Genomic DNA, 11,705 nt, shown 5'->3' with positions numbered 1-11,705 from the left:
AATGAAAAATTTTAGACCCTTCGTGATCAAAGAGAGAGAGAGCAATCATTAAAAAAACCTCGATTCAATTAGAGCAGACCAAAAAGAAAGGAAGAAGAATCAAGCAGAAACTACTGAGGGAGATTGCGAAAGACATAAACTATTAAAGAATCAAATAGACCCAAATACTATCACTACCTGTCTGGTGAGCAAGAGTGAGAGAGTGGGAAATGAGAGTTCAGATGGAAGATCCGTTGTGACTGGTGAGGGGGATTGAGAGAGAGAGACGTTAAAAAAATATTTTTTTGTAGGGGGCGTTGTCTGAATTCAATCTGTTAACTTCTCCCACATTGTTAAGAAAACCTCAATCTCTAAGTTTGCTTATCTATAAAAAGATGCATATCTTCTCTCTTTGAAACCAAATGTCTTGCTGTATTGACTCAGGTTCCATACTCGACTAGCCAGGCTAAGCAAATACTCATATGCAAACTAACTTCTTAAGCCGTTTAAGAGTACTTGAAGTTAAAAAAAAAATTTAAAAACAAAAACATTAAATATAAGAGCCAGCTCGCGAGCTGGCTCGGCTCGACTTAGTATTAGCTCGAGCTCGATTATTTTGACTCGCCCTTGAGCTCGACTCGAGCTCGAGCTCGAATAAAATTTAAACGAGCCAAGCTTGAACAAGGGAAGCTCACTCAAGCTCGGCTCGTTTACACCCCTAACTAAATATCAGGTGCAAAAGGCTTATGAAAGGTATCGTAATTAATCAACACTAACTAACAAATCATAGGGAGAATTAAGAAAAATTTAAAAAATTCATGCATTAAATTGAAATCGACGATAAATTTTGCCAAAACGGAAAAACAAAGAACAAAAGAAAACGTGTAATCGTGTCAAACCTAGTCTTCAAAAGTGAACTAGCACTGGTTTCTTTCTCTTGAAATCTGTGTGCGTTTGGATCAAAGACAGAGAGATTAGAGAGAATGGCATTTCTAGGGATTGATTTCAGCTGCGCTCTGGGATCTCTCCGCAACGGTCAAATCCCACCCAAAGACTGCTTGCTGCCTCTCATTTCCAAGCTCCTCGGCTATTGCATCGTCGCCGCTTCCACCACCGTCAAACTCCCCCAGGCACGTCAAATAAATATTTATATATTGGTAGTTTTAGTTTGGTTTTGATCCTGTTGATTGAAATTACCTATCGCACAGCGTTGGATGCGCTGAATTAGGGGTTTGACTTGACCTGTGGGTTACTTGCTTGCCTTAGTTTTCGAATGAGCGCATGAGATTTGGTGCAACGATTGTGAAAAGATTGCGTATTGGGGGGTCGGGCTTATGATTTTTGCATTCAAAGTTAACCGTTGGGAACCCATTCTTCAGTAGACTCCAGACGTAGAAATTGTGGATTTGCCTTTTCTTTCTTTCATAAGTGCTATGAATTCGAACGAACGCTCTGATATTAGTTTTCAATGTTATGAGCAAGAGCTCATCTTTGTAGTCCTTTGTTCATGGTTAATTGGAGTGAAATTATCCCTAAACCATTTATTTAAAGCATACAACTCTTTCGAAAGCTATTAGTTATAATCTGTAACTGACTTATGGAGGAATTAAAATAATTGGAATTTGAAAATGAATGCGACTAACTATAACGTAATTTTGTAAAGGAATTTGTGATCCCCAATAATGCCATTGTTCTTAGTTCACCTTAATGAACCTGGTTCTTGCAGCATGCTTTATTAATGCTTTTGGTTAGTTTGATATCATCCATTATATCGTGCTTTTGTTCTGAAATTGCAGATATTAATAATTTTGAAACATAAAAGTGTTAGGGGCCTCAGTGTTGTGGCCTTTGAGCTTGAAGTAGTGGGCTACACCATTTCTCTGGCATATTGTCTACACAAAGGGCTTCCCTTTTCAGCTTATGGGGAATTGGCATTTCTTCTGATCCAAGGTACGTTCATGCCTTTATTATTTTTGTTTTCAATCTAAAGCATTGCAGTGAATATGGGTGTGTGAAAAAAAAAAAAAAAAAAGAAGTCATGCTAGTATGTGTAAAGGACTGTGCTTGCAGCATCGAAGAGTGTCTAGAACTGTAGATGTTTTGCTTTGCCTCTATAACTGGTCCTGGTTAGGTTTAAGGTTTCCAATTGAGCATTTGATCATTGCTCTTATGATGTTAAATTATCAACCAAAAAACAGTTTTGTCAGCTGTGATTTGGAAGGAGATTGAAAAGCATGGTCCAGAAAAAGGAAAGGCATAGTACAGAAAATGTGTTTCAACTGTGACACTGGTCACAATCCCTTAAATTGTAGCATGGTTGGTTCATGTTAAATGATGAGTGGCATAAATAGTAATTATAAAATTGGAGCTAGAACCCCTAGGGATTAGCTCAAGTAGTAAGGGCCTTAGTCTCGGTGGCATTTCCACCTGGTTTAAGGTTTGAATTTCCTTGGGTGGAAACAATTCCTAAGTAGTATTACTCGATCCGTGTGGAGAAATTACCCGACAAGGGTGGGTACACAAAGTGGCCCCTCCCTTGAAGGGGTTCTTCGTCATAAAAATAAAAAATAAAAATTTGGAGCTGGATTTGAACCCAGAAAATAATTGGCCTAAATTCAAGTAACCTGAAACCTTTTTACTTATTACATCAAGTGTTACTCCATGCTTGATGCTAAGTAATTTTATTCTTACTTTTGTCTTTAGTGCCTTGTAATTACATAGCTGCCTTATGTTCTCTTCCAACATTGATTTATGCTAGTCCTGTTGTCTCATTGCATGGGCTGAGTGCATTAGAAGCTGGATTGGCATTATTGTGGTCCATTATAGCTAAGATATATTTATGTGTCAGTTTGCCTATATTCTACAATTAGGCAAGAAACCTAGATTTTGACACGAGAAGCATCTGTTGAACCCTGTTCATTATGTGTTGGTTGGCTCTATTGGACCCTCTGGATGAGGTTACTTTGCGACATGAAAAGCTGATATCATATTCTTTATGGATCTAACGTACTTCCTCTTTTGCTTATCTGTTGCAGCTCTAATTTTAGTTGCCACAATCTACTATTATTCTCAACCTGTGGGTATCAAAACATGGATCAGGGCGTTGCTGTATCCTTCTTGCGTGCAATATAATATTGGACTTGTCTTGAATTTGCATTTTTTGAGACCAAAAACATGGTCAGACTCTTCCTTACTATGATGGTGTTTCAGATATTGTGCTATAGCACCAACTATCCTAGCTGGTCAAATCGATCCTGTTCTCTTTGAAACCCTATATGTGAGTAGCATCTTTTACTTTCTAGTCTGCACTTGAACATATGTTGTTGGGGTTTGTCACAGCTCTCACTTTTTGCTTGCATTTTTACTCATCTTTACACGGATGCTGATTTGAAAGTACACGCATTTCAAATGTTCAGGCTTGTTTATAATTTTTTTGCCCATCTGGCAAGGTGTATTGAGTTTTTCTGATGTGGAAATGATCTGTTACAGGCCTCTCAGCATGCTATTTTTCTCTTCGCCAGGATCCCACAAATATGGAAGAACTTTTCTGTGAGTTAAATATTGAAGGCCCTATTATGCTGTTAAATTGGATGTTATTAGTAGGTGGCTCTCATATAATTTATTAACTTAATTTCTTGCTTTCAAAATTGTAAAGATTCCATAAATTCCCCTGTTAAATACTTCTAAAAAATTACTGGTCCACTCTGTTCTCAAACCCAATACTCCATGCCTTCTTTAAATGCTAATAAATACACCAATATGTCTTGTGTGTCAACATGCATTAGAGTGTGTCTGAAACCAGCAATTTGGATAGAGGCTGTTAAATTCCATGTTAATATTGTCTAGTGTTAATAAAACTGATACCATCCTCAGAGGCACACTTTCTTTGAGTAATTGGTTATCTTGTGGTTATAGAGGCAAATTTTTACTCCATCCACATAAATGGTGTTTCTGTAAGTAAATATCAAAATTTTGACCATAAATCACCAATTCACCTACTACTTATCTAGGGGGAAAAAAGGAAGTTTGGTTCTAAAGAGAGACAAATAAAATAGCCTTCTCTTATTGTGGGTAAGAAGTTTTGAGGATGATTTGATGACTTTCCAGAACAGGCAATAGTGAGTTTTCATTTCATTCTGTTTACTAACCACTTCATACAATATTTATCTATGAATTTTCAGTTACTTTGAGTATTCACACACGTCTGTAGCCTCCTTATTCATGTTTTGGTGAACAACCATTATCTGAACAGAACAAAAGTACAGGGGAACTCAGCTTCTTAACATGTTTAATGAATTTTGCCGGTTCCATGGGTAAGTTTATATTTTTAGTTGAACTACAGCTAGTGTCTAATATATGTGTTTGACGAAGTCATGAAACTTTATTGTTTGTTATGTAGTGAGAGTTTTCACCAGCATCCAGGAAAAAGCACCAAGCAGTGGTATCCTTCTTTCATTTTCTTAATTACTTCCTCTTTCCACATATTCTTTTTCAAATTTAAGTTCAATTTTTTTCAAATTGGATCCCATTTTTCTTTGCCCAACTAAGGGTATTTTAGGAAAAGTGATTGTTTTATTCAAATATATACCATACGCAAATTATTATAATTGTTGGACGAACTTAGTATGTAACCAAGGGGGAGGGGGATAATCAAATTATATAGAAAAATGGCGATTTGTTGAAAATTTTCATTTTGAAAAGAAAAAAGGAAAACTTAGTTCTGAGGGCGTGTTTCACATTTCCCTATATCACTTATTCATGTTGTTATTTTTCCGTTCCTCTAATAAAATGAAATTCTCTCTAAGAAAGAATTGTCTTCTGGTATATTTGGTTTGTAAAAAGATTCTGAAATCATACAATTGGTATGATTTTCTATACACGAAGATGTTCTGGTTCAAATCTTGATGCCCTATTCTATGACCCCAACTTCATAGTTTCGAATCAACACTATGTGCACTGCATAGTTTATTTAAGCTGTTGATGCCAGTTTGCATATTTGTTGTACATAATTTGTACCAATTGCTTCCTTGATTCTATTGAAGTTCTTTTGGGCTATGCACTTGGTATGTCAACCAATGGGACTATCCTGAGTCAGATAATTATGTATCGGAAGCCTCATGCCAAGGAAGAGAAGAAAACGAAGTAGTAGAAGATCTGTCATGAGTAGCTTTCCTACAAATACAAAGCCCCAACAGGTGCTGCAAGTGGGCAACTTTACAAGCTAATTATGTGCTAAGGTGTTCATCTTTCTTGTTGAGTGTAGTTACAGTATTTATCAATTGTTGTTCCAAGTGGGACAGCTTACAGTATTTATCAAGTGAAAATATTCAAAAGCTTATGGTGGACTCATCATAACTTCTATTTTTAAAAAGTTCTCTTTTGTTTTTGCTGTTATATTTTTTCTCTTATATATTACATGCCTACTTTGCATGCAGGGTCTTATTATTTTAGTACAAATATCTTTTTACAATTTTACCCATTCTTCACACACAAAACACAACAGGATCGCTTGCTGGGGGTAAAACCTTGGGTCAGATACAAGTATGCTGAGGTCGCTTTTGCTGCACTCAGCACACTGGATAATATTTTCCCCCTTTCCCCTTCCATCTCTTTTTATTGCTAGTTAAGTTTTTTTATTTTTTTTATTTATTTTTTATTTTTTTTGGGGGGGGGAGGATTTTCCAAAGTTGGAACCTGTACACAGGGATTCGTGTCTTTGTAGTGCCTTGCACATTAAATAACCTGTAGATTGAGGAAGATATGATATTGCTGCATCTTATCAGCACCAAGCAAGCAAGCAGCAAGCCGCCAGCCAGGAATAAAAATAAAGCAGCCAGTCAGGAGTAAAAATTCAGACAACTTCAAAACATATTTGACCACAATTCACTTTGAATACTATGAAGTGTATTGAAAGTTCTGGTGTAAGGAATAAAGGGTATAGCGTTTTTCCTTTCTGATACAGCTTGGCGTAGTGAGTTGCAGAATTAAGACACTTTAAATTCGCGACTCTTTCAAAAACCAAGAACAAAATCAAGGAATTGGGGCAAAAGTGAAGTAGGATGATTCAAGAGGAGTAAGAGAACAATGAAAGTGCAAACACTAAGGATGCTTGGATGAAGGTAGTAATTCATCAATATTAATTTGCATTAATTTATTTTGCCTTAGTTTCTTTGTATCATTCATTATACCTACCGGCCTCACTCCACTATAACTAAACTTTTTGAGCGAATTATCTCTTCATTGATATAACAATTAAATAAAGCAAAATGCTCTGTACAATGCCAAAGATACAATTTGAAATTTTCACAACTCAAACATTATTGATGACATACACAATAACCTTTCAGGCTATTGTAAAACAAAATATACGAAAAGTCACCGTCCTAATTAGTTTAGATCTACAGCAAATTCTGACGAATCACGTCTCTATCTGCTGTCAGGTTATTGATTTCCTGGCTTATTTTATTTTATTTATATCTTTGCTACTAGTGCTTTATCAATCGCAATCCCATTTGTTGTCTCTACCATAGTAACAACTCTTCTTTATGCCTAATAACTCCTCCGTCATCGGTATATGATTTGCTCTCAGAAAAGGAACCATAAGAAAACAAAAGATTGGCCGAAAACCAATTTCGTTATTCTTAAGGATTCGTGAAAACAAAACTTAAGAAAACGAATAAAACCCCATAGATCGCTACTAATAGCAGATCTAAAGATAATACATTCTTATTTAAAAACAATGAAAATACAACAACAAAAACCCAACACACCCTCATGCGTTCTACGCACCACCACCGACTAGCCATGCATCACTAGAATGCACCCCGAAGACCATTGACACATGCGCCCAAGTCGATTTACAGTGGAGGCGAGAAAAAGGAGGGGAAAGGGCCAAAGGGGGAAGGAGAAAGGGGGAGGGGAGGAGGGAGTCCCCCACTTTGCTATACTCTCTTTGTGCTGCTTTCTTTCTAAGGTTTGACAGCTAATTTCAACAAATTAACAATTGGTATACAATATATCACTATAACTAAACTTGGTCCTTATATAATTTTCATTAAAAAAAAATACAAATATCTTTTGTACACTTGTAGTTTATTGGAAAATAATAAATATACATATTTTCCTCAAACTAAAATCCAATTTGCAATGTCCATTTGAACTAAAGATTACATCATTGTTCCCTTACACTACCAAGAATTTACAATGTACTCCAAATGACAAAAATATCCTTAATAAAAATAACATTTGATTATGTATCTCTTTAATTGACATGTGATCACTTTTGGAACAAAAAAAGAAAAAGAAAAAGAGGTTGATGTTTTGTTTTTTTTTTTGAAAGAAAAGAGGTTGATGTTTGTCTGCCCTACAAACACATTTTCCCAAAGTGCTGTAATCCTATAACTTAAGCTGTGTTGTGTGTCAACTTTAAAAAAAAAAAAAAATTAAAAAAAAAAAGAGGACAAAAAAAGAAAAAGCTGTGTCAATTTTGAAAGTTGTTAAGTTGCATTGAATCTGGGATATATGCTTTATATTATTAAGGGTAGTTCATAGCAGAAAAGGATCCTCTCCATTTTAAATCTCTTCTATTTTCTCCAGTTAGTGCATTTAGAAGGGTAGTGTTGTCTAAAAATTTAAACCTAAAAAAAAATTGGACAATTTTACCCTTCTAAATACACTAACTAGAGGAAATTGAAGAAATTTGAAACGGAGAGGATCCTTTTCCGTTCATAGCTCAAGTTTCAATTTGCTGCTTTATTAAGCAACAATATGTGGGTTTAGCATTGAAGTATCCAATTCCTTTCCACGGATCCAATCACAAAAATAATTGTGATCATGTCCATCCATCCCATTTTTATTTTATTGGGTGAACGTAACAGTGTTTATCAACCCTTACATCAATCTTAATTAAATGTAATAAAGTCAAGCGTTCCCACTTATAAAAAAAAAAAAAAAAAAAGTCAAGCGTTCCCATTTGAGATTCCACTATATATGTGGATCGGATGTACCAAAAAAGTATGAGTGATTAACATAAATGTGGATATGCCGATCAGATGAGCTGTATGTCTATGTTTGCACCAATGAGGAGTGGTGTGTTTGAGTGTTCTATCCACAGAGCTAGTAGAGATAAGAGAAGTGAAGGTGACAATTCTAGAGATGCGAGGGCCACACCTTGGATGAACAATGAGAAATAGTGGGATTTGCCCTCTTCTTTGTAGCTGTCAGTCCCCAACTTGTGCTTTTCAACCTTTACCAGCATCCGCTTTTTACTATAAGTCTATAATGCAAATTTAGCAAATGCCAATGACTGGATAATGTCTTTGTACTTCCAAGTTATATATTGTTAGTATTCCCAGTGTCTTTGTCCAATTATGTTTATGTTTTTTCCAACGAAACTTCACAAAATCCTTTTGAACTTTCACGCGTTTTGAAAGTACTTTTTCAAAATTTAAAAATTCTTGATTAAAGATATCAAACTTTCAATTTATTTCAATTACTTCATTCCGCTATAATTTTCCATTAATCTTGTCAAAATCTCTAAAATACTTATGTTTTTTATTAGAAAAAAATAAAATAAAAAATTGTAAAGATTTAGGCATTTATTTTATTTTTTTTAATAAAAAAACATCTTTGCAATATTGTTCCAACGTCGTTGCAATTTTTTATTATTAAAAAAATGGTATTTTGAAAATTTTGACAAAATTTAATAGAAAATCCTAACGGAATTGGGTAATTGAAATTTTGATATATACCTTTAATTGAGAGTTTTTAAAATTTAGGGGGTAATGTCAAAACGAATGGAAGTTCAGAGAGAATTTAGTATGTAAAGTTTCCCCTATATTTATTATTATTATTTTATTTTTTATTTTTTGGCATTCATTTTTAATTTATGTTTGACAGGGTGTTCTTTCTTTTAAAGTTGTTAGCACCTTTGTGTGTCATATATATTTAAATTGAGACGAAAACTTGAATCCATGTGTGGGGTTCATGGCTCTAGATATGAGTAGGTGAGAGACCATTTTTGCTTGATATACTTGAATCAACAAGCGATTATTTTTCCTTAATTTGTTCTTTCTTGTATATGTTTTCTGATAGAAGAAAAGTAACAACAAAAAATAAGAAAAAATCAATAGTTAGAACACAAAAAAAAATTAATGTGGTTTGACAAACAAATCCTTGAATACATTTGAATTGTATTTTATTTTTTTAATTTAGGGAACAAATTATTTTTTGCTTCTCTATCAAACTAGACTCAATAAGAGCACTAGCAACACATCCAATAGCCCATTTCCTTCCATATAGGAAAAATTTAAAAACAAAAACCCACAAAAAGTCATCTTTATTGCTTTCCTAAACATTGAAAATGCTACATTGAGCAACACTTTTTGCTTCCTTATACATTATTTTATTATATATACTTCTCTTTCTTCTCTAATCTCTCCTATTTTTGATTTTATTGGGGATTGTGTTGAGATTTTATAAAAAAAAAAGTGAAGTTAGGTAGGAAACTTGTATTTTGTAAAAAAATAATATATTAATGGTATAAGGAAAGGTAAATGAAGCTATTGTGAAGTATATTTGGATAGAGAAGCAAAAAATAGTTTTGTTTCATAAAAAATAGTTTTGTACTTTATATGCAAAAAAAGCATGCTTTTATACATAATAAATCTTAGTAATTATAGCTTTTTCTGTATGGTCTATTTGAGCCCTTAATTCCTTCTCGATAGGGTTGACACTGTCCCAATGGACATATAGTACAATATCGATGCCCTGAATATTTTCACATATCGTCTTCGTTAGTGGCCCAACCAAATTTAAATTCAAGTGATCCACACCGCTAACAAAGTCGAAGTTATAACCCTATCAGTACATGGTCCATTAGTCACATATAAAACCATTGTATTTAAGGCCAAATGAAAATAAATCATTTTGACTATAGAGTCAAGCCCATATATAAACATGTGCCCACCATCCATACATGATGATCCACATCATATGTTCAGTTGTTGCAAAACATATAATAAGCAGTTATTCATTCGAAGCATTTTATAAACATGTTATAAAAATCAGTAGGCTCACAAAGTCATAATATAATATTCTTTTGAAATGTAAAGTATGCTACATACATCGATATATAGCATGTTGAAAATAAATAAAAAATAAAAAAAACAGTTATGTAAGTATTTACTTACCTTGATTGCTCATCTATAACCTCATACATCTTAATCACCAAGTCACTGCAAATCACATTTTAATATTAGATACCTACACACTAGAATTCCTTAATCCACATCTAAGGTTGCAAAGAGTAGGTTAATCATGCAAGAATAACAAGATAGCACATACTTATCCATAAACATAATGCATTAACCAACATCACGTACACCTACCATATTAACCCTAAAAGTTCAAATCTACAAGATAAGAAACTAAACCACGAAAATGCAACTAAGCAGTAATCATTATTATCATAGGCTAATAACAAAAACAAATACGAGATTAAGACAAAGGGTTACTTGTGATCTTGAAATTAAAACTCCAAGAAATCTCCCCTTTCTCTCTCTAGGTATGAATCTCATAAGAATGGGTGAAAATGGGACCTGTGGTTCATCCTAGGTAGAGTAGGTACAACACTGTACCCGAGCTAGAATGGAGCGCAACACATTGAAGACCGTTTACGTTAATTTGTGGTCCATCACCATGTTTGCTAAGCTGAGCGCACCTAACAGTTAATTAACTGATTAGGCACGTTTGTTGCCAGATCCTGAAAGTTGGATCGCTAAACCACACGCATACGGGACGTAACAATATGCACATGCCATGGCTAATGAAACAAGCTAGCAAGCTCAGATTGGGCACATGGCTACACGTTCAAGTTGCTAGCCAGAGAGGCTACTTTCCTGGTCAATCGAGCCAAGATGAGTCAATAGAGGATGTGGAATAGAATCCACAGCAGCTGACTATTCAACTTCACCCGATCCATGTTCCCACTGCACCTATATAGGCTTTGAAACTCTTATTAATGCTTTGGTTGTCCTATTTATTACGTTTGTGCTTCTCAAGCTGCTACCACAACAAATCTTGACCTTGAATAACTCTCCAACGTTCAACTCATTAAGGACACATCTATGTTTTCTTCTCATACAAAGGTTCTGCACTCGGGGAAGAAACGTAGCCATCAGAAATCAAGCTAAACCAGTAGGTACTTGAGCCAGCTAGCGGATCTCACGTTAGCCCCAACTACCCGGTCCGATCCTATTTCAAACAAAAGAAGCAAAGATGGGAAATTTCCATACCTCAGAAGAAGAGGAGGGATGAGACAAGTGTGAATGTGTTGCTTATGGCGGGCCATTATAAGGACAACATTGTTTGGTGTAATTTTAAAGACAAACACAACTATATATATATATAACACAACTAATTTGGTTTCATTTTATGCATAACACAACTAAACCACAAAGAATTTCTAATTTTCTATTCTTCATTGTATATTGTTAATCAAGGAAAGCAACTCAGTCACACACTGCATACTAACACACAATCCATCTTTTTTGCTGTTTTTTCTTCATTTATATTCATTTTCAAGCACCCAAGATGGTGTTGGGTGGTCTTGGGTCTCTTTTAACTCTAAAAGCTAGTTTAAGAGATTAGACTTTTCCTCACACTTATAAATTGACCACTAGCCCTTTCCACAACCGATGTGAGACAACCCCAACAATCTCCTTCTC

The 11,705-nt window shown here is 34.7% G+C and overlaps 1 protein-coding gene across 1 annotated transcript; it reads left to right on the top strand.

The window, feature by feature from the left end:
- Positions 1-831: 831 nt before the first annotated feature.
- On the top strand, positions 832-5,373 carry LOC132185675 (mannose-P-dolichol utilization defect 1 protein homolog 2). The gene is made up of 8 exons (XM_059599445.1): positions 832-1,109; positions 1,776-1,929; positions 3,015-3,087; positions 3,190-3,256; positions 3,469-3,528; positions 4,232-4,292; positions 4,379-4,420; positions 5,022-5,373. The coding sequence occupies exons 1-8, from the start codon at positions 963-965 to the stop codon at positions 5,123-5,125; spliced, it is 708 nt and encodes a 235-aa protein (XP_059455428.1). The 5' UTR covers positions 832-962; the 3' UTR covers positions 5,126-5,373.
- Positions 5,374-11,705: the final 6,332 nt, after the last annotated feature.

This window comes from Corylus avellana, chromosome ca6, assembly GCF_901000735.1.
Source record: "Corylus avellana chromosome ca6, CavTom2PMs-1.0".
Taxonomy (NCBI): Eukaryota; Viridiplantae; Streptophyta; class Magnoliopsida; order Fagales; family Betulaceae; genus Corylus; species Corylus avellana.
This window is presented reverse-complemented; position numbering and strand designations above follow the sequence as displayed.